At 40.6% G+C, this 27,860-nt stretch overlaps 1 protein-coding gene across 1 annotated transcript; it reads left to right on the top strand.

Moving 5' to 3' along the window:
• Window positions 1–9,626: 9,626 nt before the first annotated feature.
• Window positions 9,627–18,650, top strand: LOC130692508 (uncharacterized). Its single transcript, XM_057515619.2, has 4 exons — window positions 9,627–10,274; window positions 15,349–15,899; window positions 16,020–16,881; window positions 17,853–18,650. The coding sequence occupies exons 1-4, from the start codon at window positions 10,224–10,226 to the stop codon at window positions 18,276–18,278; spliced, it is 1,890 nt and encodes a 629-aa protein (XP_057371602.1). The 5' UTR covers window positions 9,627–10,223; the 3' UTR covers window positions 18,279–18,650.
• The last annotated feature ends 9,210 nt before the right edge of the window (window positions 18,651–27,860 follow it).

Below are 27,860 nucleotides of genomic sequence, written 5' to 3'. Positions count from 1 at the left end.
ATATTTTGACTTGGGCGATGACGGTGATGAGTCCCCCCACCCCCACTCACATCCATTAAAAGTTTTTCTCTCATCATTTGGCGACCCAAACGAACTGGGTGGAAAAAAACATTCCTACAGGTCTAACGATGGTTATCCACGCGCTCATTTGTACCAATTTGTTTTAAGCGTTCTCCCTTTTTAATTTATTTTTTTGTTCATTTCTCCTAACAGAATGTCTTTTGCCACAAAACTCATCTCCATATTACCGGAAAATAGACAATCGAACCCATCAACAGCACTGTTTTCTTACCCATCATCGTATGATTTAAATTCACCCTCTCTACCCCAGGTCTCACTAACCCCTCGAAAAAAAAAAACAACTTAAGAGCTTGTTTCATAATGCGTTTGCCCTTTTTTCTTTTAAAATTCATATTTATAAATGATTTGCCATCACCCTGACGTTTCCTCCCTTTCATTTCTCAAGAAAAGACGCGATATGTTACATGTGTCTAAACAAACAACCCGCCAACTAAAAAAACGCTTCCTTTTTTTTTTTTTAATGCCATCAGTTTGTAAGACACATTTATCCAGTCAGTGATGGCAGATCGATTTCATCACGTCCATCAGCAAAAATATTCCTACACAGGTCGGGTGGGCATGCTGCGCTAACGGCTATAAAGAGATGTATTACAATGACGGACAAAAACAGATCCCGTTCGCGGGTGGTTGATTTCAAATGGGAGCGTGCGCCGCCGCATTACAAGCTGTAACAAACGCCGAGGGAGAGAGTGAATAAACAATAAAGGTATAGAGAGAGAGAACAACAGGATAAAAAAAAAAAAAATGAATGGAAGCTGAAAAGTTTTTTGGGCTGGGACAATAGAGAGAGAAACATAGACAATCATTGAACAGCATCCAGTTGGAGACAGTGTACAAGAGATGGAGGATGCAGACCAGAAAAAAAAAAGGGAAGGAGGGGGGGACTATTAGAATAAGGGAAAGAAAAGAGATTTTCAACTGCTGGGGTTTTGGCTGCTACTGCTATACGTATGTATATATATATGTATATATATATACCTTTATAGCCATCGTAGATCCAGGGGGTCTCAATATCTCCCGCTGGGCTCTTGTGTAATGCGAGTCAATGGGTTTTTTACTCGAGTTCTTGTCATAGGCTGATGCTGTGACAACTCCACAAGTAAAAAAAAAAAGAAAGAAACGAGAAAAAGACTATAAGAATAAAAAAAAAGAGGGGGTTCACTTCTACCGTACACATAATGGAGCCCCCGCAACCCCCTCCGCTTATACTGTAGAATCCATCCATTGACAATATGGAAATGGCTGAACGGATATAGAGGCCGGCTGGAAAGACCCTTTTGCTTCTGCTGCTGCTGGATCTCGGGTGTAGGAAGAGAGGGGGAGGTAAAGTAGAAAAAAAAAAGGAATAAAGTTTTCTTCCGTTTTTAAGGTTTTTGATGTAATGCAGCACACGCCAAAGCATACCCTACCCCATCGTTTTCCTCCCCCTCATTTTTTTACTCTTTTTTTTCCGATTGAGCATAATAGGAAAACTACAGCTCACCCCCCCCCCCCCCTTGTTCTCCTTTCACCGTTGGCTAGCTGCCATCACCCCCTTCAAAAATGCGCATAGAGTGCGCGTGGCATTAACCATCAACCAACTTGCTATTTTTCCCCTTTTTTTTTGAAATTTCATTTAGTTTTTCGTTGTTTTACCGCTTGTTAACATTATTCCCTTTGAAATTTTTGTTTAAAACAAAGCAGAGAGAGAGAGAGAGAGAGAGAGAGAGAGAGAGAGAGAGAGAGAGAGAGAGAGAGAGAGAGAGAGAGAGAGAGAGAGAGAGAGAGAGAGAGGGAGAGAGAGAGAGAGAGGGAGAAAGGAGAAATATTTTCTGTACGGTCGTCACGCAGGTAAAAGTGATTGGAACTCGTATAGGACGGTAGAGCAAGAGCTTATTGTTCGGCTGCCCTTTGATTCATTACTCGAATACGCTACATTAATATTATCTAATGTCTCCAAGGCTTTTTTCTTCCAACCCTTTTTTTTTTTTTTTTTCCTTTTTTCCCCTTGCGCTGAATGATTGATGACTCAAGGTAATCAACAATTCCGCTCCCATGCATATTAGAATATACACCAATAGCCAAAGCTTATACGGATACCTGGTAGGGATGTCCTGTCTGTTGCGCAAAGTAAAAAAAAAAACATCTCAAAGTCGGCGTCTTAGCTCATTATTCAGCGTGGTTGGGAAAAAAAAAATACACGACCGGAGCAAGGGAACAGTCCGCACGACCGATGTTTACCTAATAGATCCGGTTCGAAATGCAACTAAAAAAAAATCATATAGTTATAGTGAAATGAATAAAAGGGGGGGGGGTAAATAGAAAAAGCTTGGACATGCGCAACACGATGTATCGCCATGACAGATGGATTGGATGAAGAAGAAGAAGAAGAAAAAAAAAATCGGACGGGGCTTAAATAACTTGTCAATTCCGTATAGGATATATACCGAGAAAGCGGCGGCTGTGTGTAGGGCATATCTGGCGGCCAATAGAAAACAAAAGAATGACGATATTATATTTTTTTTTGTTTTTTTTTTGTGGAAAAAAAAAACAAGGGAATTTTGAGCGGCGCAGCTCCGGTTGGTATGTCGTCAGCAAAACTATTTCGTGCCTTTTGTTTTTTGTTTTTTTTGTTTTTGGGAAGAGAGAACGTGCTGGATCGACAGAGACGCACGAGCATCAAGCGGATTGAGACGACAAGTACCGACGGACAGACGAGCCGGACCCCAAGATGACATTAGACACGAATCTATAAACATTCTATAGATACCCACGCGTTTTTTCCATCTTTCTCTTCTGCTTTCAAATTCCTTTCGTCTTCCCGAAGAACCCAAAAGAAACAGCGGCCACGGTCCGAGACCCGAGCCGGCAAACGATCCAGATTAACCACCAGCAGCAAGATCCACTTAATATGTGTGTACATGTTGGCGGCAATTCGTGTAGCATTATGCGGCCAACGTAAAACTCTCATTCCCCTTTTTCGGGAGAAGAATCAAAAAAAGAAAAATAAAAATAAAAAAACTGTCAGCAAGTTAAAGAAACTGCCAGAGTCGGTCCCCGTCTGTCGCTCAAAGCGCATCACCATTAGAAACGCGGCAAAATATGGACGAAAGAAAATTACGTAAGACTGGGTGGTGGTGGCAGGTGATGTGGAGAAACGGGCTTCAGTTGAATTATTTAAAATGACAAAAACAAAACAAAAAAAAAAAAAAAAAACAGAAAAAGATAGATTTAAAAAAATAAGTTAACGAATCAATCATTGACTGTCGGGGCCTCGATGGCCGTCCGCCCGCGTATTTTCACGTCGTCCGTTCGTGCAACGCCTTCATTTGAATTGCAAAGAATTATGTATTCATGCGACGACACTGTTTCCATTTCAATTTCTTTACGTCTTATTCTTTTTACGTTGATCCATTTTACCTTTTTTTTTTTGTCTTTTTTTTGCGTGTCGAAAAGGACACCTGGGCTGTTTGTTTGTTCGTCCAGGTATCCTTTGCCCCTGAAAATTCGTCATCAGACGTTTAAGGGCGTATTCTCTTTTTCTTATTGCTTCCCTGTGCATTATAAACGTTCTAGGGAGGGACGGGTTTCAATGTGCCCATTGTTTTATTGGTATTATTCCGTTTTTTTTTTTGTTTTTTTCCCCATAATTCAAACGTGCGAACCCTTTTTTTTTTATGCCTTACTTAAAAGAAAAACGAAAGAATGACAAAACTAACCTTTTTTGTAGAGCGGCTCGCCATCTAATACTCTTTGGAAACGTTGTTGGGTGTGTGTGTTGTTGCGGATGTTCGTCGCTGGCGCAAGGCGACTGACAGGCCCTAAAAATCACCCCCAAAATTCAGGTCTTCTTCCTTAAATAGACAAGGTCGTTGAAGACGGCCATCATCGACTCTGTGGGACACTCGGAACCATCTTAGCCACTTCAGATTTTTTTTTTTTTTTTTTGTCGTTTCATACACACACTCACAAACGCGAACACACACACACACTGTCTGTAGGACTGCATCTCCATGTACTGCGTTTCCCTATTTGAACTTCGACTCTAGCTAGCCTACCTACCCTCTCACTATCTCGGTTTTTTCTTAACCTCCTTTTATTTTTTTTTTTTGGCTTTCGGAGAAAAGGTAACGACCATTTTGTGCCTATACTAATGTGACACAGGTAAGCTTTTTTTTTTTTTTTTTTTTTTCACCTTTCAACATAAAAGGGAGGTAGGTAAACGGCCCCCCCCCCCCCCCCCTTCCATTTTCTTTTTTCTTTTTCTCTCTTAATTCTTTTCACTTTGTCGTTGTTTTTCTTATTTTTATTTTTACTCGTTTTTCTCTCCTGTTTTTCCAGGGTTGCCCTTGTCCTCGCGAGGTATACGCTATTGTTTTATTACATCATGTTCATGTTGAAGAGTTTGAGAAACTGTTGGCATGCGTGTTTTCATTAGCCTGTAAATAAAAACGGGAAAAAGAAAATAATAAAACAAAAAAGGGGGAGGAGGTATTATCTTTCGGGAGAAATCTCTTCAAGAAAAGAAACAAAAAAGAGTAGCTTTTCTTTTCTTTTTTTTTTCTCGGCTGATTGGGAAAAGGCGTGAAGAAATAACGCGACTGAAGAGGCCTTGTTGATATACGACCCCAACCAGCTCCCTCCATTTTGCTGCACTGTGTAATTTTCGAGGGGGGGGGGGTAGGTGGAGTAATGGGTAGCCATCATTGATGGCTTATGACGATGATGAGGTCCTTCCTTATTGCATACAACCTGATGCACTTTGAAGAAAAAATCAAGAAAGAGGACGGCCTTTGCATTTATTGAGGAGCTCCTAAGAGGAAAGGGGGAGGAGGAGGAATTGGAGGAATTTCATTTGTTTCTTTGTTTTTTTCATGTACATGGTCGACTATTTTATTTTATTTTTGAAAAGAGAAATAAAAAAAAATTTACATTTCCACAGAAATGGAATGCAGCTGACGCGCGCCGCCGCCGTGATGTCCCCCCCCTACTTTCCAGGTCCGTTTTTTTTTTTTTTTTGTTTTCAAACATTTTTGTAACGAACTGACCGGGACCCGCTAGGCGCATGCAGGTGGACATCTCCGGATTGTCGTTCGAAAATGCAACAATGTCGACTGCACATTGTCCAAATACCCCTTCCAACATTTATTATTAATATTATTTAGTATATTTACCCAAATAAGGTTAGACAGGCGGTCTCGACATGGTCATTACCACCTTTTTTTTTTTTCTCCTTGAACAAAAGAAAATCGCTTCTCTTTTTTGCTCTTTTCTCTCCGTTTTCTTTTTTTTTTTTTATGTGTCGCACCATTGCCGAGCACAAAAGTCAAAACTTCTTGTTCATTTCATTCTTTTCGTTTGTCCAGCCTTCTTGGCCTAAACAGCAGAAACGCGGCCGTCTGGTCCGAACAGATCGGGAGGTGTACACAGCTAGTTTTTTTCTTTCCTTTTGTTAAAAAAAAAAAAATGAATGTCTTAAAAAAATACAAAAAAAAAAAAAGAGTAGATCGTTCTGCGGATAAAGACATCAGCTACGCGTACATGTGGGTTGTGCATTTTGGGTTTAAAAAAAAAAAAAGGCGACGGTGCAAAGCTTCGGAGGGCTGAAAAAAAAGGAAGAAGAAGAAGAAGAATAGAATAGAATAGAAGCCTTACTTAACACTTCTTTCTGCTTGGTGGTGGATGCGTGTTGTGTAGAAGACAACTAACCGGCCTGCTGACGCAAGGCAACGTGCGATAATCACCGTGTTTGGATGTTTCAACAACCGGCCGGCGCCTCCCCTTTAATAACACACACGTTTCTTTTATTTAGCGTACTGTGTGCCACTTGGCCCTACACCCATCCGCATGGCAGAGCGTATTGTGTCGACTGGCACTCTGTGGGCCCACCATCTTATAGGAGGCCAGTCAGTCAAAAGTCGATGGGTGCCAATTTATCATCCGGCTGCCAACAAGACTAGCCCGCGAGAGGTTCAACTAGTTGGAAAATGGAAAAAGAAAAAAAAGAAGGTGAGAAAAGAGAGGCAGACAATGTTAGTAGAATAGTGGTAAAAGACACACAGAGTCTACGCATCAAAGAGGGAAGAAAGAAAACCTTCTTATTCAATACTTTTTCTTTCAATAGGACAAGTGGACAGGAGGAAACACCAACAAGAAAAGAAGAAAAAGGCAACATCAGGACTGAAAAAGAAAGAAAGGTAAGAGAAGGCTGTTTTTACCCGGAGACGGACTTTTGGGACACTGGTGGACTCCCCCAGCAACTCGGATCTGATAACATCTTAAGTCTACAGCACGCCGCCTATATTTCCCCCCCTTCTTACTCCCGCTTGTTGTTGTTGTTGTTGTTTTTTTTGTTTTTTTTTTTTGTTAGTCTATTCTTGTATACGTCCTTGTTATTCTTTTTTTTTTTTGATTTCTAAACACACACACACACAGACGATATTATAATTCAAATGCTCGCTCCTTATTCGTACGAGGTAAAAGACACGCGGGGACACCAGCGGGGAAAATGATGGTAAATGATTTCGAAACACGCAAAGGTGGTGTCGACGGCAAAAAGCCAACACCTCGACGTCATCATTGTCACACACAAATTTTGAAATTCTTTTTTTCTTTTTTTTTTCAATGAAATCCCTTTTTTTGTATTTTCTTTTCTCAACTATTTTTGTTTTCTTTTAAAATCTTTTCCTTTCAAATAAAGGCAGTGTCCATCATACACACCTTTCATCCGTTTCTAAAAATATATTATCTATGGGTAAGTATTGGTAGGTGTATATAGAGTGGACGGGTCATCATCAGCTCAGTGTCATCGCTAAAGGAGGGAATAGGGAATAGAAAACATTCTACAAATTCAACAAAGCATGATAGATGTATACACATGCAATAAATAAAAAAAAAAAGAAATGACCAGAAGCTGTACGTTTGAGCGACAAATGACCGCCATGGGAGACGGGCGTATTGGGGATTCCTGCAAAATTGGCTCAGGTGAATGTATACAGCCCAAGTCCACCTACCCCACACGCATCACTGAAACAGATGAAAGCCGAGAGATTATTGAATTAAAAAAAGAAAGAAATAGAGATGTGTACATATACAAGAATTTAGACAACGTCAGGCAGTAGCTTTTTTTTATTTGATGTAGCAAGAAAAAAAAAAAACAGCAGGAGTGAGTGATCTCACGCTGCTTTTCGAGCCGACACAACGTCCCGCAGCTCTGGCCCGTCATCGAACAAGTATATTAGTCTATCTGACGAAGGGAAAGAGCAACGAAAGAAGCTATATAATAAAGCTGAAAGAAAAAAAAAATCAATTTGAAAGAAAAGCAGAAGAAAGAAAACACTCACTGACTGACAAACAGAAAAGAATCAAACTCGGAAAAAAAAGGCAAGGAAAATTCGAAATAAAAAAAAACCTGCTCCGGAGCTTCTAAGGTTTTTTTTTTTTTTTTTTTTTTTTTTTGGCTGCGCTCTGTTTGATGGATTGATACATGACTTGTTACTTACAATTCTTGTTTCTTCTTTTTTTTTTTGTGTGGGGGATTTCGATCGTCGCGCATATGTACACAGCAGACAGAAGGAAACATGGACTTTTTGTCCTTTTTTTTTTTTTTCATTGTTTCGAATTTTTTTTTTTTTTCGATAAAAAAAAAAAAGAAACAAAAAGAAACAAAAAAAAAAACCGGGATTTCAAGGAATTCCACCGACTCTATAGTTGCGGACTGCGTGTGTACGTGAACAAGTCTCGTTCGTTTTTCTTGAACCGATTGAATCGTCAACTGAGATTGACGGATGGCGTAATAATTCCGCTTTCGGGTAGGAGGAGTTAAGTGTCCTTTTCATTTTTCTTTTCGTGTATATTCATTTGGTTCTTCGAGACGTTTTTGGTTTTTATTTTGGTTTCACCTGTCCCGTGAATTGAGTTGCTCGCCCTCGGCTTTTGTTTGCACACATCCAACAGCACCACTTCTAGTGGTTAACTAGTTACGCCCATAAATAGGTGTGTTACTCATTAGTCGTTACCGCCTTGTTTCCTTTTTGTTTTCACACTTGATCGGCGTATAAAACACCTTTTTGTAATTGCTAATGTATTCCACTGGTGGAAAAAGCAAGGGCCCCCAAGTGCTCGCTCGATTGAAAGGCCTGTTCGATTACGATTTCCAGATAACAGACACAAGAGAAAAGGAAAGAGGAGCGGTTTATCAAGATTCACGATTTATTCTGATTTTATAATGAATCTTCTTTCTTTTCAAGCGTCCAATAACTTTGCTAGTATCCTGTCAAAACAAATGAATAACACATTTTTGAATATATCAACACCATGGAATCGATGAGCCTTACATTTCTCCCATCTTTTTTTTTTTTCCCTCCCTGTTTGTTTAAACTAAAATAGAAATGAGTTTGTTTCTTATATTCTCCCTTTTTTTTTTTCTTCTTCTTCTTCTTTTCTATAAGACGTAAGATGCCAGCTCGTGCCTGGCTGACCCGCGAAGATGAGAGACTCCGGCAGTCCCACAAAAGGTTAAGCTAATATACAAATACTCAGCGGACCCTCTTCAAACTGTATGGCACGGAACCAAAAAGGAACAACAGCAAGAAGAAAACAACATCAAAAGAGTTATGTTTCTTTAAATATAAAAATATGTATACACACACGTACTACACACGATCGGCTGGATCTTCGGTCCATCCGAAGGTAAGCAGCAGGTAAAAAGATGCCAGCGATTTATATGACGTGTTGAATTTTTTTTATACGAGGGACACGAGCCCTTGTGTATTTGTTTTTCTTCTTCTCTCATGAAGAGCCGAGCCCAAATCAATTCCTATATCTTTCCTCTATGTATTTTTGAAATGGATAGGAAAAAAGAGAAGCATCGGATACACGGAAGATTTTTGTGTTTGTGCTATACAAGCAAACATCACTCAAATGCCTTAACCAAATTGATTGCTGTTTTTTAACCTCTAGCGAGAAACACAAGAGGGAAAAGGCATCAAAACAAGAGAGGAAATCCAATAATATTCAAGACAGTCGTAACAAGAATTATGTCATTGACTTTTGACTTTTTTTTTTTGTTTAGGGGGTGGATGAATAATGAATCAACCAAAAGGGGTTGGAAAATAAAACAAATTTTTGGAAATGGAAGGGGAGAAAAGAAGAAAAAAACATACATAGAAAAGAAGAAAGGGAGGCTGCAGAGTGAAAAGAATATCGACAGAGATATACATATATGGACCAGTCTTGTTTCATTTTAGAGGAAATGTTTGTGGGCGGAATATCATCTCCATTTCAAATATGGTTACAGCATATAGCATACACCAGAAAGCCAACAACATCCGTAAAAAAAAAAAAGAAAGAAAGAAAGTCTGTACATATACACACAGCCATAGGATGGGGAGGAGCTTAAGAAGAGAAGGGGAGGGGGCGCTACAGACAAGACCAGCTAGAAGCCCAGCCAGCACAGCCATCCATCCAACCAGGCCAAGAAGAGAGAGGCACAACCGGTTGGGGAGGGTTTACTTATCCAGCTGGGAGAGCCGGTGAGCCCGTCAGTACTGCCAAAGTGGAGGACCTCCTCACACCACGCACAAACGCAGCACGCCGTTGAACAAGTTTTTTGATCCATCCATCTTTTTATTAAACCAACAGTTCTAAAAAATTTCGACAAACAATTGAACAATTTGTTTTGTTTTTTGTTTTGTTTTTTATCTCGAGCGATTCGAGAAGTTTCAAACAACCGCCGAGTTTGTTTCGAATTTTTCTTCTGTCGTTGTTTGGTGCGAAACACTTTTGCGCTTGCGCCGAGTGACGAGAGTGAACGACCAGTTCACCAACTCGTGAGAGTTGTTTTTGTTTTGTGGGACAGCACGAACATTTCCCCCACAACTTCCGCCGTTGTCCGCGGAAGAACGAGAACACACAAACGGGACGAGTTAGACTTTCTCCCACGCAAAGAAGCGCCCCCAATTTTTCTCCAACTTTCAAAACAAAAAACAAAAAAATCCAATTGCGTTTCCTTCCCGAAACTCGAAATATCCGAGTGGACACGCAAAAAAAAAAAGGGTTGATCTTATTAGATTATTATTTTTTTTAAATTTCTTCTACCGAGAAAATCATCTCCGGGAACGCTGAAACCGTACGAAAATCGAATCAACCCGATCGCAAGTTCAATGGGAATTCTTCAAGGCGATTCACCTACACCGGGGCCTGCTATGTACTGGGTAAGTTATAAACACCGCCACTATAGCCAAACATGTGTGTGTTTTTTTCTGGGGTTTATTTTTAACAAAATTCCTGTTTTTTCTGCTTCGTTCATGTCAATGACGTCAAGTTGCCATATTCGGGTGAAAACAACAGCCGCCATTATTTTATGTTTTTTTTTTTTGTTTTGTTTTGTTTTGGTGGTCTCCTGATAGCACTGTCGTTTAGCTCTATCCAAAAAGCCCGCTGTATTGCGTACCGGTGTATTCAATCGTTGAATGATGATGATGATTCAATTAGATGTGGCGTGCATTACTCGACCGATAATTGACGATGAGAGAACAATAAGTTTTTCTTTTTTTTTTTTTTGCCCTCATCGTATTATTAGAATGAATGGACCTAAATAGAGTGTAGGTGATGGAAAAGGAGGGGAGTAGTCAAACGTGCTGGGTCTAATATTTTTCAACCCTATTTTTGTACACTACACTTGCATGAAGCAGAGAAACTGTGTAGTGTTGTTGGGGTGGGTGGAGGCTAGGGGGGAGGGAGTGAAAAAAGATGATAATAATAGAGTAGACCGGTGTTGATGATGAAGGGGGGGGGGTAAGGTTTTTTGCCACGACTCGAAAAACTCCCACGTACTAATATACTTTGAGTTCTACTACCCCCAAAAGTACGGCTCGCTGTGCATGGTGTAAAAACTAGGAGGGATATGGTACCAGTCGCAAGTCGAGAGCTAAAAAATAGAGAGACAAGAGAGAAGGAGGGGGAGTCATCAGAGAATGAAAAACTATGCGCCATCATCATCGTGATGACCAGGTGTGTCCGTGTTACATGCGCCATGTCCACCGCACATTCCGTTTTTTTTTTCCACGTCTGTCTTTTGTAATGGCGAAATTTGCAGCGTCAAAATAAAGGCAGCCCTCCGCTTCCCCATTAACGTTCCAAAACGATGCGTTAGACTATCTGTTTCACCGTTCGACGGGCAAACACAATAGAATTTTCAAAAAGCCGAATTTGCATTGCAGCGGCTGCCGAAAAATGTCGAAACAATTGGGGCGGCGAATCTTTGGTGGTTTTCGGTCAATCTTCAATTAGAATTAAACAGATAGATAGGCCTGGAACAGTAGACGACCATACAATGGAATGGCATACACGTTAAGTACGAAAGGATGGAAGAAACAAAAAAAAAAAAAAAAATCAAGTGAGCGGAAGATGTTTAACGTACATACAAGGATCTGTATACACACGGCGATTGGAAAATTGATTGACAAGCCGAGTACGAATTTAAACCAATACAACTTACTGTGTGTAAAAAAAGCGGACAAACGCCGCCGGATTCTCATCCGGCTTGAGCTTTTTTTTTTTTTGCCAACTGTCGCCTTCGATCTTTTGCTTGTCTCTCTTTTCCACCTCCTCCAAGATTGTTTAATCCGATTTTTTTTTTCGGATGCGAGATGGTCCTCTATCTCTATGACCGTGTATTTGTACGCTCCAGCAAAGGCTTTTTTAAAACCTTTTCCGTTGTTTCAACAAGTTCTTTCATTCAGAGTTGCAAGTGAACTCGAAGAACAAAAAAAAAAAAAAAAAAAAACGGCTAAATTCTCTTAAAGAAGAAGACTCCGCCTCAGCCTTTTTTTTTCAGTTTCACTCAATCGGTCACTTGTGGCGCAAATCTCTTCCGGTTCAACAAGCAAAAATGTTTTCCGAGAAAATTTATGAAACCTTTTCCTTCGTAAAAAAAAAAAAAAAAATGATGGAGAAACGAACAGCTTCGAATCCTTTTTTATTTCCCCGGAATCAGGAAAAGAATTTGCCACCCAAAAATGTGGAAACGGGCAACTTGAATACGCCCCGATCCGATGCATTTCACATTGCCTACTTCATTTTCGAGCTAACACAAATAACAACGGCCAGCTACTATGAAAACCCAAAGAAGTGCGCCGAGTATTTTATTTTTTTTTTTTTTTGAAAAAGTGAGAAACGAAACGTTTTCTTTTCAGCAGGTGACGCAGCGTTACGTTCCGCATGCATGCGTCCGTCTCTCTCTCTCTCTCTCCCCCCTTCTCGCTCCTTTTACCGGCCAAACGAGGCATTTCTGACACTCTGATAATAAACAAATAAATTTTTAAAATATATACAGTATATATATATGTGTAGGGAAAAACCAATGAAACATCCAAACAACAAGAAAATAGTGGCACGGCCATTCCAAGAATGGGCGCTATCCGGCTGTTACGATGTACCAAACAGCCCTGCAGTTTTCTTTTGCGACTTGCGCAAAAGAGGAAAACCGATACGAGAAACACGCACTCAAACCTTTTTGTTGTATGCTTCGGACGCCCACACGATCGTCAAATCGTTTATCCTTTTCTGTTGTGCCGAAAAAAACAAAAACAAAAACCGCTACAGCCACAAAAAGCATAAAACAACTTTACCTTTTCGTCTTCTTGTTTTCGCGTTGAAAAACAAAACAACAACAAAAAAACAAAAAAAGACGTTCAAACCGTGGAAGAAACAAAACGCCAAGACGCTTGAAAATCTTGTTTGAGAAGCTTGTCAACGGTTAGCCGAGCGCTTGTTTCTGATTATCAACCAGATTCAAACAGAAGGTCATTTACCACACGATGTCAAAGTAGTTAATGTTTTTACGTGCATTATTGCATAGTTGTTCAGACCGTTTCTTTTTTTTTTTATTCGCTTCTGTTCACCACTGAATAGTTTTGAAACAAAGATAATAACAAAAAAAAAAAAAAAAAGCATTGGTTGAAAAGAGAAGAAAAAAAAAAAAAAATAAAAGTTTTGGTAGCTGTTAAAAGTTTGTGATCAAATCTGATGCTGAGTTTTTCGATAAGGAGACAAGCAGTTATATCCTTCTTCCTGCTAGTCGAACTGTCGCCATGGCATACACAGCTTCTAGTTGTTTGGGCGACGACGTGTTCTGCATAACACGCACGCAATGACACGCAATGACCAGCAGCAGCAGCAGCAGCAGGAACAGTAAAAGGCATGGCGGAGGGGGTTTGATAAATATCTATCTTTGTGTTTGTTTTGTTGCGTGCATGTTTTTCGTGCTACGCGAGAGACACAGCGACTTGGGCCTCGCGATCGAGATCGAATTTCTTCGTCAAACCCCTCGCTATCAGCGAACAGTAGAGAATCTTATAATAACAAACTGAAGCAGCACACCCACCCCGGCGTATATATATATATATAAGAGAGAGAGAGAGAGAGATAGATACGAAACATGTACACACATGACTTCTATATGTTGCGAGTGATCGTGTGTTGACGACATTTTTTCCCCCATCACATTGGAACATCAACAATAACAACGAACGAGTAAGAAGGAACAGAACAAACAACAAAAATTGAATATAGAATATTAAAATAATGTGAACAAGATAAAGAACGAAAAAAAAAATTCGTGATTTGATCCCTGCTTGATTAAAGGAAGGAAAAAAAAAATGAACAAGAAAAACAAACAAAGAAAACAAACCGAAATGACTGCTGGCCAGATTCCAGCAAGAACACGTTTTTCTTTTCTTTTTTTTTTTTTTCAAACATATAATCGGGGGCCGCCCCTTCCAGAGTGAATAAGCTTTGAGAAAACAAAAAATAAGAGAACAAAAAAAAAAAAAAAAAATCACAATAAATAACTTGTTCTTTTTGTCTATTTGAATATTTTTTTTTTTTTTTGTTCCAGCTTCTTTTTTTTTTCACGATTGATGCATCGATCCCTCTACATATCTCTCCCTGGCGATGTGTAATCACATTGCATTGACGTAGGGGACAAAAAAAAAAGGCTTACCAAACAACTATATGATGAAGTAGATAGATCACACACTGGCAAGTGGGCAGGCAAAAAAAAAAAAAAAGAAAGAAGAAAGGGGATAAAGAACTTCTTCTTGTCCAAATGGGAAATCAAAAGAGAATCAGATGAGATTAATCCTTTTCGACTACTTGGGTATGGTATATATACTGTATATATACAAATATGCGTGAAGCCAAAGGAAAGAAAAAAGAAGAGCCCCGAAAGGAGCCACACTAGAGTGTATGGATACGACATGTATACAACTTGAAGACAATGTCTTTTCTTTTTTTTTTTTCTTTTCTTTGACTTTTAGTAGTAGTAATAATAGTAAGAGGATAAGAAGAGATCAAGTCATCGGGGGAGGTGGTGCTTTTTTGTTAACCCCCGGGACAGGGCGTAATCCGTGTGGTCTCTGCGTTCTACGCACACAGGAGAAGAAGAAAGAAAAAGAAGTAGTCAAAATGTAGAGAAGAGAAAACAAAGACAGTTTCAATGCTGTGTATAATCTGACGTGTTGAGAGACAAGAGAGTCAAAAAAAAAAAAAAAAAAAAAAAAAAAGGGAATCTAACCGGAGCTGGGGCGCAACCACTTCTTCTTCGGGGCCCTGCTTCACCATAAATAAGCCTCTTGTGACATCCTCCACCTTTCTCTTGATACAGTCTCTTTCTATTGTTATTACTCTTCCCTCCTCTTCGAACGACTCTGTATATACCTTCCACTATACATATATATATATATATATACTACCTACTATGTTATTCTATAGCTGCGCATTCAACAAGCGGACTTGATGTTCTTCTTTGGGGGCTTTTCATCGGGTCAGACTGAAAAGGAACAAGAATAGCTGTCATTGCTTATGTCTATATACACTTGACCTGTCGACCTGTCCTGTCTGTCTCTTCTCTTGTCCCTTCTTCTTTCTTTTTCTTTTTTTTTTTTCCTCTGTTGCATCTTGAATAGCTGCCCGTAAAAGACATATAACTCAACACAAAATAAACCCCCCAACTGAAGAAAACAACACAAAAAACAAAACAAAAAAACTTACTTACTGTATATATTTTATTTTAAATTCCGTTTAGCGATTCGATCTGACACTTTTTTTTCTTTTTTTTTAAACAACAACATCCAACTCAACACGGTGTTAAATAAGCATTAAATGTACGGGGGGAGGGAAGGGACGGCTCTTTACGAGATAACAGAGTTAGGCCTAACGATGTCATTCGTTTCATATCAATTAAACGATGAACTAATTTTTGAAACTGTCCCTCTCTTTTTCCAGCAACCATATCACAACGAGGAGACGGCATTACGGGCTCGCCCGTCGGCTGTAACGGTAGCCTCACTCGCCACCGACGGCCTCAATAACAACAATAACAATAACGAATCAACCGACACGAAAATGATTCAACAACATCAATCGATCAGCAACAGCAACACGATGTTGGAGTCGAACTTCTATCATCATCTCGATCAGCAACAGCGTCATCAGCTGTTGCCCGTCCAGCATCTGATCAAAGAGGAGCGAGATGAATCGTCTGTAAGCGCTGAAGACGAATCGATCAAAACGAAGAAAGCTGCGACGCAAGAGCTTCCTCACGAAACCGGCTCGACGAGTGTCGAACAACAGCAAACGGGCGCGACTGCGACGACGACAGCGGTCGTTTGCGCCGGTTGCGGATCCAAAATCGCCGATCGTTACTACCTGGTGGCCGTTGACAAGGCCTGGCACAGCGAGTGTCTCAGGTGCGACGAGTGCCGACGGCCTCTCGACACTGCCTTGTCCTGTTTTGCCCGTCAGTCGCGCATCTACTGCCGCGAAGACTACCACAGGTACGCATTCTTTTTCTTTTTAATGCAATTGTTTTTAACTGCACGCAGGCCTATACATCTGTCAACTGAATGAGATATTCGTTTGTTCTAAATCTGTTTTTCATTTGTTTTTTTGGGCAGGTTGTTTAGCGGCCGCAAACAGTGCGCCAAGTGCTGCGAGACACTGCAGCCAGACGAGTTGGTGATGCGCGGTCGTGAACATCTGTTCCACACGCGATGCTTCAGCTGTCACGTCTGTCAGACCCATTTGATCAAAGGATCCACTTTTGGCATGGTTGGCGCGCTCATCTATTGCCAGCAACACTATCAACAAGGAACCCAATCAGCATCGGGATTCAGCCATCACGGTGGCCGTGACAACAACAACATCCAACACCCGTCATTCCCCGTGCACAACGCGCCGGCAGAGGCTTACATGACTCATCACCAGGAGCCGTTTGGAAGTCCTCATCATCCGTACGATCATCACGGCCATCAACATTACGGCCAGCTCGTCCACCAAGCCAATCCGTCGATGGAGTCGATGCTCGAATCGAGTGCCGGCAAGTTGTACCACCAGAATTCGCCCGTTTCCGGCTCTTCGGCTTCGTCATTGAAGAACCAGCGGGTGCGCACCAAGCGGCGGATGCAGCCGAGTATCAAGTCGGACATGCAGGCCAGTCTGATGAAAGAGAGGGAAGACGATTCGTACATGAGCGTCGATGGTGCCGGTATGCTGGACACATCATCGTCGTCGCCTTGCTCTTCCATGTTGAACGGTTGCGTGACGACGATGGGCTCGATGGGAGGCGCCAACGGCGTCCACCAACAACAACAGCAGGTCACGTCCCAGCAACAACAAAAGACGAAGCGTTTGCGGACGTCTTTCAAGCACCACCAACTGCGCATGCTCAAGTCCTACTTCGCCACCAATCACAACCCAGATGCCAAGGACCTGAAGCAGCTCTCGCAAAAGACTACTCTTTCAAAACGCGTCCTCCAGGTAACGAGGCGAAACAAAAACTTATTGTTATCTTTTCTGTGCCATCTTTTTTAAACTGCTAGATTTTTTTTTTTCACGAAGAAGAAAAAAAGAGGGAATACATTTTTTTTTTTTTTTTTTTTTTTTTTTTTTGGCGACCATCTGTTTTTACACTCACTGGGAGACGATAGAGACGACAGTCGCCGTTGCAGGTGATAGCGAGAGGGTCAAACAGGTTTTGTTGGTGGGGTAGACGAGGACAACACGCGTGATATCGCATTCCTTTTTTTTTTCTTTCCTCTGTCGTGTTCAGCTATTTCGTTCAACTATTTCGTCAGTTCTTTTGTTTTCTTCTTAAATTTGTTCTAATTTTATTTTATTTTATTTTTTTTTTTACCTTGAAATTCTTTCACTGGGAGACGGATGAACATCGGTAGATCAGAGGGAAAAGGGGGGATATAGGTCTGTATGTGTAGTGGAAAGATAGTGAATCCTGTATTAAGGACCCCGATGTGCTGCTGAGTTAATAACAGCTCCCCTCTTGAGGGATCAACCATCTTTAGCTTATAATATACTCACACAGGTTTTTTTTTTTGTTTTTTTTTTAAAGAAAAGGGGAAGCAAAAAAGGGAGAGTTATACTATACCAAGAAATAGAGAGAGAGACAGAGAGAGAAAGATATAGCCACAAGGAAAAGATGGGCACCATGGGGTTTTGTTTGGTACTCAACGTCCGGGGGCGTCAGTTTCTCGTTAGCCAAAAAGGGAAGACCTAAAAAACCAAAAAAAAGCTATCGCCGCAGACAGGCGCTGAAAGAAACACCCCATGAGGCCCCCTCCTGTTTCACGAGCTACCTACTGTAGCTTTAACATTACATAAATAAATACAACACCAAGTCCCCCCCCCCCCCCCCTTCATTTCTTTCTCTTTAATGTTTGCATCACAAACAACGTAGACATCGTTTCTAACGTGGTCTCAATTTGAAATTTCAGGTTTGGTTCCAGAATGCCAGAGCTAAATGGCGTCGCCTCGTGCAGAAAACGGAAGGTGGTACCGGTGCTAACAGCGGCGTTAACGGTGGTCTTGGCAACAACGGCAACGGCCACAACATGAGCAGCAGCAGTAGCAGCAGCAGCAGCAATTGCAGTGGCAGCGGTAACGAGACCGGTTCTCCCGTCCCATCGTCGTCCGCTTCGCCGTCTCACGTCCGTCAACTCAGCCACGGCCATCAGCAGCAGCAGCCGATGATGATGATGGCCTCTTTCATGGAACACCAACAGCACCATCATCATCAGCATCATGCCAGACTGCAACCGCATCACGTGATGACGACGTCGAGCCGCATGAGTCTTTACGATGAAATTTCTCTTAGCGGCAGCTCAAGTGTCGCCTCTGTCGGTTTTCCATCGCCGCTTTGAAAAATGTCAGGCAAATTTCACAAGCAGTAGCCGTTTGGAAAAGAAAAAAAAAAGAAATAAACAATGGCAACTCAAAAGAATCGATGATCAAACGCACATAACGACGATAGTAATATGATAAACATAATCACGAAACACAATAACAACAAAGACAAACATGGACGCGTAGTAAAGTTATCCTGTATTTCTTCTTTTCTTGTGTCTGTGTGTTTACCTATCCTTATAATTCCAGTTTTCCTACTTTTTTGTTTTTGTTTTTGCATTGTAACGTCCTTAGATCATATTCATTTATTTGATATGTCGCCTCTCAACGAAAAGATGATGTACAGATTATTATTATTACAAATACAACTCCCCCCCCTTTTTTTTCGATCCACTTTGATTCGGATTTTGGTATTTAAATCTATGCCCAAAGATTAAAATAAGAAAAGTTGGACGAGATGATCGAAGACGGTAGAGGAAAAGAAAAAGTAAAAGTGTTGCACGACTTTGGCCTTTAACAGAACAAGTCAAACAAGATGGATGAGCAGGAAGCTCTTGTCTCAAAGTGAGAACTCAGGAAAAGAGGACCACAGCTCAAATGTTTTGCAGCCCAAAAATTGTTGGTCATTGACCAAAAAGAAAGAAAAAGTCCGATACTTTCGGCTAAGTTTTTTTTCTTCTTTTCTTCCCAAACACACGATGAGTTACACTGCATGTGTAAGCTCTAGGCCTTCTATACATCCTCCAACGACACTTTCCAAAAATGGATGCTGATACTGTGTTGTATGTGTGCGGTCTCATCAGCGTTTCTTTGCGGGCGTCTCTTTAAAACAGCCACATGCTGACCACATGTTTGACAAGTGTTTTCGCCGCAATATTATTCCAGAATATTTCCGTTTTCCCTTTTTTTTGGTTTTCTATGTGCGGTTTCCCCTTCGGAGAGGGGGGATTGAGACAGTCCTGATGATCTTGGTCGGCGGTCCTCGGTATCCCGAAGAAGCCGAGCTATTATAGCGCCCTCGGAGGGAAACGAGCAGAGAAAGAAGAGGAGCATTTTCTTTTTTTTTTCTTTTGAAATTAGAGCTTAATATACACGACCCAAAACACCATAGACACAGGGAAACGAGAGTCGGAAAAAGGCGCCATCTAGTCTGATTTGAAGCGAAACCAGAAACGAAAGAAAGAAAGAAAAGAGAAGAAGAAGAAGAAGAAAAAAGTTAACGTGATGTACGATCAGTTTTGGAAATAACTCGCTTGATGCTCACAAGGCGTGCGGTTGAAAGCCGTGAACCGTTTCAAGATGACCTCTTCTTTTTTCCATTGAAAAAAAAAAAAAAAAAGAAGACGAACGCATGTCGAGAGAGTTCGAGAAGCAGAAAAGGATTGGGTAACATGGAACAAATATACACTGCACACATAGTATACATATACAGCAAGTCTAACTTTGTATGGATGCACTGTCTCCGACTCCCGCTCCAGTCAACAAACTATACACACACAAAAAAGAGAAGAAGGAAACTTGTTATCACGTCAACGCAGTTTTTTTCTTCTTTTCTTTTTCAATTCTAACTGCTGATAGAAAAGAGCGTCAGTATAAAAAAGACGACGGAAAGAAGAATGTGTTGCTCTCAAAAAAAACAAAAAAAAACGATGTCATTTCCAGCTTTTGCGAGCCATTGAACGCTGACAACGGGACTTTTCGTACGACGAACGAGCCAACGATTCGCGAGAATCGGAACATTAAGATATCACGTAAAAACAGCTGTCTTAACTTGACGTTCCGCTTTTTCGTGTACTCGTTTTCAGTAGCGACACGCTTTAGAAAACAAAAAAAAAAAAGCAAAGCAAATGGAAGCTAGGACAGTGATGAAACGAGACGGAAGTAAACATGAGAGTCGGATTTCTGCAGCGAATTCAGCAAGATTCGTTTCAGTCGCTTAACCCGCGGGAATGCACGTGGACGTGCCGGCGGGTGAGAAAAAGATCAAAACAGACGTCACAGACAGATGATCAGCTACGCTTCGCACGAGTTGCGGCTATGGAGGTCGTCTATCGCATAGCACATCGTCACACAGACACACACACAGGCCCCGGAAGAAAATAAGAGATATAGAAAGGAAAAAAACGTAGGAGGAGGTAGGCTAACATTCCAGTGAAGAGACTTTTGATCTTATGAAAAATGAATGGGTTACTGAGAAGATGACAAACCGGCGTCGAAAAATAGAAGGCGCGTGAACAGTCTGTGGAATGCTGGATTTTTTTTATACCAGATCCTGTTCTACCTCTCCCCCTTTTTTTTTGTCACGTTCAAAATAGAAAAAAAAAAAAAGATTTACAGAGGAAATGGCTCGTAACAAATCACTTGTAAATCAGTCGTACTTCGTTTTCACGACAAGTCACCCGAACCCTCCGTGTTTTCCCATCTCAAAACCAAGGAAGAAGAGCTACGCACGTAAAACGATGAGTAATAACAATTTCCAGCTGTCTCATCTCCGATCGAATTGGAAAAAAATAAATAAATAAAAACTTTCTACGGGAGGGGGGGGGGGGGGTTGGATTGACATCGATGTGGGTGGCCAACAGTGGCATGATGTTGTGGCGAATTTCGGAATAAGGACGTGATCGCCACGGACTCATTGCCCTTTCCAGTTGCTGTGCGTAAGAAAAAACTGCTTTGCGGGCCAAAAGGAGGATCGAGTACGTGGTTACGCCATTTCGAGAAAAATACAAAAAAAATTTTTTCGTTAAAAGAAGGGAAGGTCAACTCTGCATGTGTCAGAAAAGTGAAACGTGTGTTCATCGGAGACGTCCAGTTGGAGGGATCAAACTGGGGGTCGAAGAACACACGGTAGCGGCGGTTTGAATTTATTTATTTATTTATTTTTTTTTTTGAAGGAAAATGAAACGCCGATGTCATTTGGTGTGTCGTTGAATGACTCGATATTTTTAAACGCGATCTGTACAGCAGTTGACTCCACCCTCCCGGTATTATGCAAATGATGCGTAGAGACATCTGTTACTTCTTGGGGTTGTAACACAGGCAGGCACACACACATCACGGACATTTTAAAATAAAAGGTACATTTTTTTGAAAAGGAAAAATAGATCCGCTACCGAACTGATGCGACCACTTTTTGATATCCAGTTCATTACGTATGCGCAAATGGTAACCAAAAAGACTGGGGTTTTTCTTGCTGGGAGGCAATGATCTTCTTTTGTCAATCGCCTTCAGAGCGGCAAGTTTTTTTTTGTACATTTCATTCTCTGTTCAACGACCGACGTTTCATCTGTTATACAAGTGACTTCTTGATTAGCAATTACCTTGCGATAAGATTAGCATAAAAGACCCGCTTTTTTTTTCTCGCATACATTTCACGGTGTGTGCAAACCCAAAAGCGAATAAACCAATTCTGGTTCACCACGGTGGTCGCACTTTAAAACGAACAGCCGCCGCTCACATATTTTGCCGATGCACACACACACAAAGAACAAAATCAATGGCGACACTACTAGACAAGTCTGGACTGGCCCGCCGCGCTTGGGTGTTTCATTATACTTTTATTATTATGGCCGAAACGATGTGCCCCAATGCCGCAAAAAAAAAAAGGCCAACTAATGTTCAAAAATAGATCCCTGTATCTTTTTGGATATCTTGCATAATACACAAGTCAGTTTTTCAAAAAAAAAAAAAAAAAAAAGAAAACTGCAGGACCAGATGCGGGCATTGCAACAATCGGCTGCGTGATATTTGCGCTGTGACACTAGACAATAAACAACTTCTTTTAGCATAGAACACCTTGCATCACGTGTCTCTTTCCCAAGGGAAAAAGGGGAGATAAACTTTGAAGGAGAGAAAAGATTTGAAGGTAAAGCTACTTTACCTTTAGAAGGCTCGCCGAAAGTTCATCTTCCGTAGTACATCGTATCCTCTTCTTTTGCACGTCAAGTTTTCGATCAGAAGTTGATTTCATTTTTTTTGTTTTCTAGTGCGCTCTCTTCACTCGATGAAAAAATAATTTTCCTGCTTATGCAAAGAGGATACACACACATAGAGAAGGACAGGTTAAGTGTGTGGCATAATCAGCTGGGCTTTGTTGCTACTCTCTCGCTCACGGTTTTCCTATTTTTCCTTTTTCTTTTTTGTTTTGATTTCTCTTTGACAACTATTTCATAAATGGGGTCGTGTTCTGGAATGATTGGAATGACTCGTCACTCGCGTGTCTCGTCGACATCGTCTTATATTTGGCCAGCAACTTGTTATTGATTCAAGTTTTTTTTTTCCCCCTTTGATTTGACTACTACATCTAGGCTTATCGATCCGAGCGATCGTTTGCAGCCGTGAGAACGGAAAACAGCACCGGCACCTGCACACGCTCGTCACATGAGAACTCCACATGTAAACGTGTATTACCAAACATTCGTACTGTGTGAAAGGTCATTTTTTACGAAACGTTTCTTTTTTTTTATTAATATTCGTTTCATATCTGTGTAGAGAGCCAACATTTAAATATGCAAATATGCAAAATCGGGTGAATTTTTTTTTTTCAATACAATTGAACACATTTTGAATTATTTTTTTTTAAAGACGATGATTTGAAAGTTTGTGCACGCAATGATTGTTAGACAGCGATGAAGAGTTTTACATTCTGGCGCATTCCATTCTCTCTCCATCTAAAAAAAAACTTATTGCAATCCTCGATTCCGGCCGAAACATGTTAACATAACTTTTTAAAGAGGGAAGGCGGAGACGGAGGTATAACATTGAAAAATAATTGATGCATATTAGGCCACGACGAAGCGTGTCTCGCCAAAAAAAAAAAGTTTGAAAGGGGGGATGTTGGAAAAAGGGAAGAGTCACGTGACCTCGACGGATGCATTTCCGAGTGGAGCTCCCCCCTGCTGTGCTCTTCTTCTTCTCCGGTTCGCTAAAAGAAAAAAAAAAGAGAGCAAAAAAAAAAAAAAAAAAAGAAAGAAAGGGGGGAAAAACTGCCGGTAACTCAACACCCTCCTTCATTGACAACAAATCACGGTGGGATTATTTATATGCAGTCTCGACTCCATGATTGTTTCCATAATGTTTTCTGGACTTCTCCTTATGTTTTTTTTTGGCGGTTCCTATATCCTCGGTTTCACTCTCGTTTCAACTGTAAATGCTGGTCTTACCTATAATGGAAATGTGGGTCTTGGGGGTAGAATTATTAACATTGGCAAGAGAGACCATTAAACATTTGGGCCTGCCTCCATCTCTATGAAATGTCGTTTGTCTTGAAAGGGTTTTCTAGAGGGAGGGAGTTATGCAAAGTTTGTGGCTGCTCTTGATATTCTCCTGACCTTTCCCTGAATCACTGAGATGAATACGAACAAGATGAGAAAGACAAGCAAGAAATCGATGAAATCGTAAAAGGAGCGGGACGATCCGTCCTTTGCTGTTACACTGCGCAGTAAAGTATCAATGTCTCAAAAGGTTCTTAAAAAAAAAAAAAAAAAGATACAGAACATCGGCCAGTGTATAGCGAGTAGTACCGGTTTCACTTCTTTGTCGTCATGACTTTCTTTTTTTTTTTTTTTTCCTCCATTTTGGTTTTCGGTTCGACGAGCTTCTTTTTCTGGCTGTAGTCCCGAATAATCTTGTCAAAGAGAAAAAAAAAAAAAAAAACGAAGAAGACGAAAAAAAAAGAAAAAAGAAAACAACAAATCTAATACGGCGAGATATCTTATTCGAAAGCGGAGTGAGAGAGACTAGAGAGAGAGAGGATCCATTAATCACTGATGGAACTGGCCCGTGATTCCCTGGGAAACTTGATTCACCTATTCTTCTTCTTCTTTCTTTTGCCTTTAGTTTTCCCTTTTTTTTTTTTTTTTTATACTCTCTCCAAAAAATCTAAACAGATACTACCATAGCAGTATACGCTCATATAAATAAACAGACTTTTATAAAGCTTCTTCATACTGGTGCGTTTCTTGCCGTGCTCCATTGATTTCCTTGTAACAAAAAAATGGAAGGCATTTCTGTATGCCACACATTCCACAGCTCTTTTTTTTTTACATCTTTCTTATAGATACTATCCCCCCTTCGTTTTCTTGCACACCATAGCGGCCTAAAACTAGTCATTTTTTTTTTCTATTTGGAAAAAGCGCATAACTTGCGCATAATAGCAGACGCGGAATCAAAGTGTTGCCGAGCTTGAAAGAGAGAGAACCTTTCGGTCGTCGTCTGAATCGAGCAGATTGTGCCGAATCATCAGACGAATCGTTGCCCGTCGTCAGTATATACATCAAAATCATCGGGATAATAACCTCGTAAAAAGGAAGAAGAAGAAGAAAATCAAAAATTCAAAAAGGAAAAAGGAATTTATCTTAGACAAGTGAACACATAGCCTCTAGAGGAATACATATTATTCTGAAATAAAGAGGGAGTTTGATGTTAGAAAAGGGAGAGTCATTTAATGAAGAGGGTGAAAAAGGGGTAGTTGCGCTTTTTCAATTGAATCAAGCCAACGTTTTATACGGGCTGTTATTTGGGAATTGTTACCTGACTCCCCATCAATACCGCCCTGTGTAACGTGCTGTGCATAGACTTCCCCCGTACATCTAAAGGGACTTCAAGTTGGATAAAGGAGTGAACATGATACCCTTTCGTTCTTTTGGCCTTTATTACAACATGCCCCCCCCCCCTTTGATTTTTATTCGATGATCCATATCGGACCCGCAATTAGCTTATGTGTGTTTCCCTTTTCTTTTTGCCGTACAGTGTGTGAACCGCCTTTTATCATTTCTCATTTGATCTCATTGTTTTCATATGATGCTCCTCCATTTCCCACCGTGATTACAATCGCTAAATTTCCGTCTTTGATTCGAATGTTGTACGTATTAAACAAACACTTCAGGATAAATGATGGGAAACCGGGCTGTGTATAGATTCCCTGAATAAATTTCATCAGTCATTTTCCTTTCTCAAAACAGACCTCTGAGCACCCAAAACTTGTTTTGTTATTGCCTGTTTTAAAATATGAAATAAAAATATTAAAATATTAAAAAAAAAGTTGTTTCTTTAAAAATCGAGGTTGTATACAGCGCTGTGCATCCTTTATAATCTCCTATAGCTAGGTGTCGAGAGTGTATCGTTGGGTCTGGGTCGAGTGAGCAAGTGACATTTGATACTGCCGACCGCCCGAACAGTGTTTGCCCGGTGTGAAGGACAGCTACAAGGCTCTCCACAGACTACAAACGTTTCACTCTTATATGTTAGTTTTTGTTTCACTCTTCAAGCCGCCCTCTCATTTTCACTTGCACCCGCAGAGACAGAATGTTATTTTTATCCTCTTATGCGTTCTTTTCTTTTTTTTTTTTCAAAGAGTGTCGGTTCTCAAAAAAATAAAGAGATGACGTTTAAAATGGTGTGTGTGTCCGTACCGTATTTATTATTCTTGTGTTACACATATTTCTATTTTTTTTTTCTCCAAAACTGGTGCATTACCCTAAAGGTCCGACTTCCTTTTTTTTTTTTTTTGTATTTAAAGAGAGCAAAATTTTATTTATTCTAAAATAGAAAGCAAACCAGAAGTTGTAAACAAACGTTGAACCATTTTTTTTTTTTCAAATGTGGAATATGCATGATGCCGCGACGCACTTCTGCGGTTGACTAGAGCGGATGATATTGCACGGCTGTCGTTGATATGTGACGAACCAGAAACATCAGGGAAGGACATGGCGGTAGCTTTGACCGCGGGACTCACGCTGCGATTCAACCGCTGAGCCCAGAAGGGGGGCTCCGTCTCTCTCGGCGTGTCTCGACTTGCTGTCTCGTTTTCCCTCTGTACGAGTGTATTACCGCTTCTCTTTTGCCTGTGCACCGCTGCTTCTTGTTTGAGCTGTCACTGACACACACCCCCCTCTACTCCGAAATAAAAATCCCACTCACTTCTCTTTAAAAAAGAAATCTCAACAGTTTCTCTCGCTGATTGCCCTGCTATATAGTTGCACGATAGACATGCAGAGAAATCATTACGCAACTTGTTCATTGTGTCCCTTTGTTGCAGGATAATGTCACGTCTCCCCTTCCTCATTTTTTTTCTTTTACGTCCGAATGTGATTTCGACACATCGTAAAGTGCCGTTTAACTTTTATTTGTAGGTTATCTCTGTCTATATGTCATTAAAAACTATTTCGGGACAAATAACAAAATTGCGTTATTTCAGGAAAAGAAAAGTTGTCGTTCGCACTGGGTTCTGCTTTCTCGCGTGTTGCGTTTTGGCCATTTTATAAATGGAAACCTCAATTATGATAACTTGGCGACGTCAACATTGCTAATCGCCAAGCAAACCGTTACATACTGACGCAGCTCTAATTGCTAACAGATCATCAAGGACTCGCCCTGTTGGCTAATAATGTCAACGTTTTGTTGTTCTGCGATGTGTATAAATAGTCGGATATCTCTCACTTCTTGGTACAAAACAAAACTACACAAAAATCAGGGCCATTTAAATAAAGAAAAAAAAAAGGGAAACGATATAAATATATATTCTCTAAAAGGAATTCGAGTTTCAAAAAGGGAAAGTCCAAGGAAAGGGATGATCTGGTCCGTCTTTAAGCAGTGTTCTTCCCTTTGTGGGAAGATGTCCGTCCGTACAGTCATCGAACGAACTGGTTTTTCAACTTCCCGGCGGTCCTTGATGACCAACTATATTTGTTTCATCGTCAGACAAGCAGTACACATATTTAGGCCTGTCTAGGCCTGGCTCGATACACCTAATAGTGTTTGCCTCTTTAAATGAGCGGGCACTCCTATTAGTTAATGATGCCGTTGATGAGGTTGCCTATATTCATTTGTTTTTCTATGTGTATAAACACGCACACACACAAGCCGACGGCGGTTGGTTCTTCATTAACCGGGGCCCACTCGTATGATAAAGGGTTCCCGTTAGCACGAAAGGGGGGAGGGGTTGTCCGAAAGGAAAAAGAGAAGGGAAAAACAAAAATAAACAAAAAAAAAAAAAAAAAAAAAAAAAAACATTTGAATTCTCCGAATCGACAAACACAAATTAGCTCTTTTTGAATAACAATAAAAAAATTGGTCGTTTGTTATTTAAATAACATTGAAAAGAGCCCAGTGGTTATTTCTAAAACTGGGTCGCGTTTGACAGGTCTATGCTCTTTCGTGTGCAAAAGACGTGGCCATATTTTTTTTCTTCATTTTTAATTATTCCTGTTCTAAGGCTCTGTTTGAATAGTGTGACGTCGTTCGTCATTTGTCCTGACAAGGCCTTTCGCCTGTCTTGAAACCATTTGTCCTCAAAGATGATCTCTTTCGATAAAACTCAAATTGCATTGCGAAAAAAAAAAGCTGAATAGTTTTGTTTTTCAAAATCACGGAGTCTTTTGGACGAAATTCCTGTTACGCGATTGGCACACATTCCATCGGTCTTCGCATCGATTGAAAGCTTAGCTCGGACGTTTTCCATCAAATCGGAACTGCATTTCAAACAAAAACCAGCAGCAAGCAAAATGGGGCTACCAAGAAAGTGACAGACAGCAATGTGCGATTGGTAATGACGTCAACTCGGACATGAGATCGATTGACTTTTTTCACGTACGTCAGCT

The sequence above is a fragment of the Daphnia carinata genome, chromosome 1 (genome assembly GCF_022539665.2).
Source record: "Daphnia carinata strain CSIRO-1 chromosome 1, CSIRO_AGI_Dcar_HiC_V3, whole genome shotgun sequence".
Taxonomy (NCBI): domain Eukaryota; kingdom Metazoa; phylum Arthropoda; class Branchiopoda; order Diplostraca; family Daphniidae; genus Daphnia; species Daphnia carinata.
This window is presented reverse-complemented; position numbering and strand designations above follow the sequence as displayed.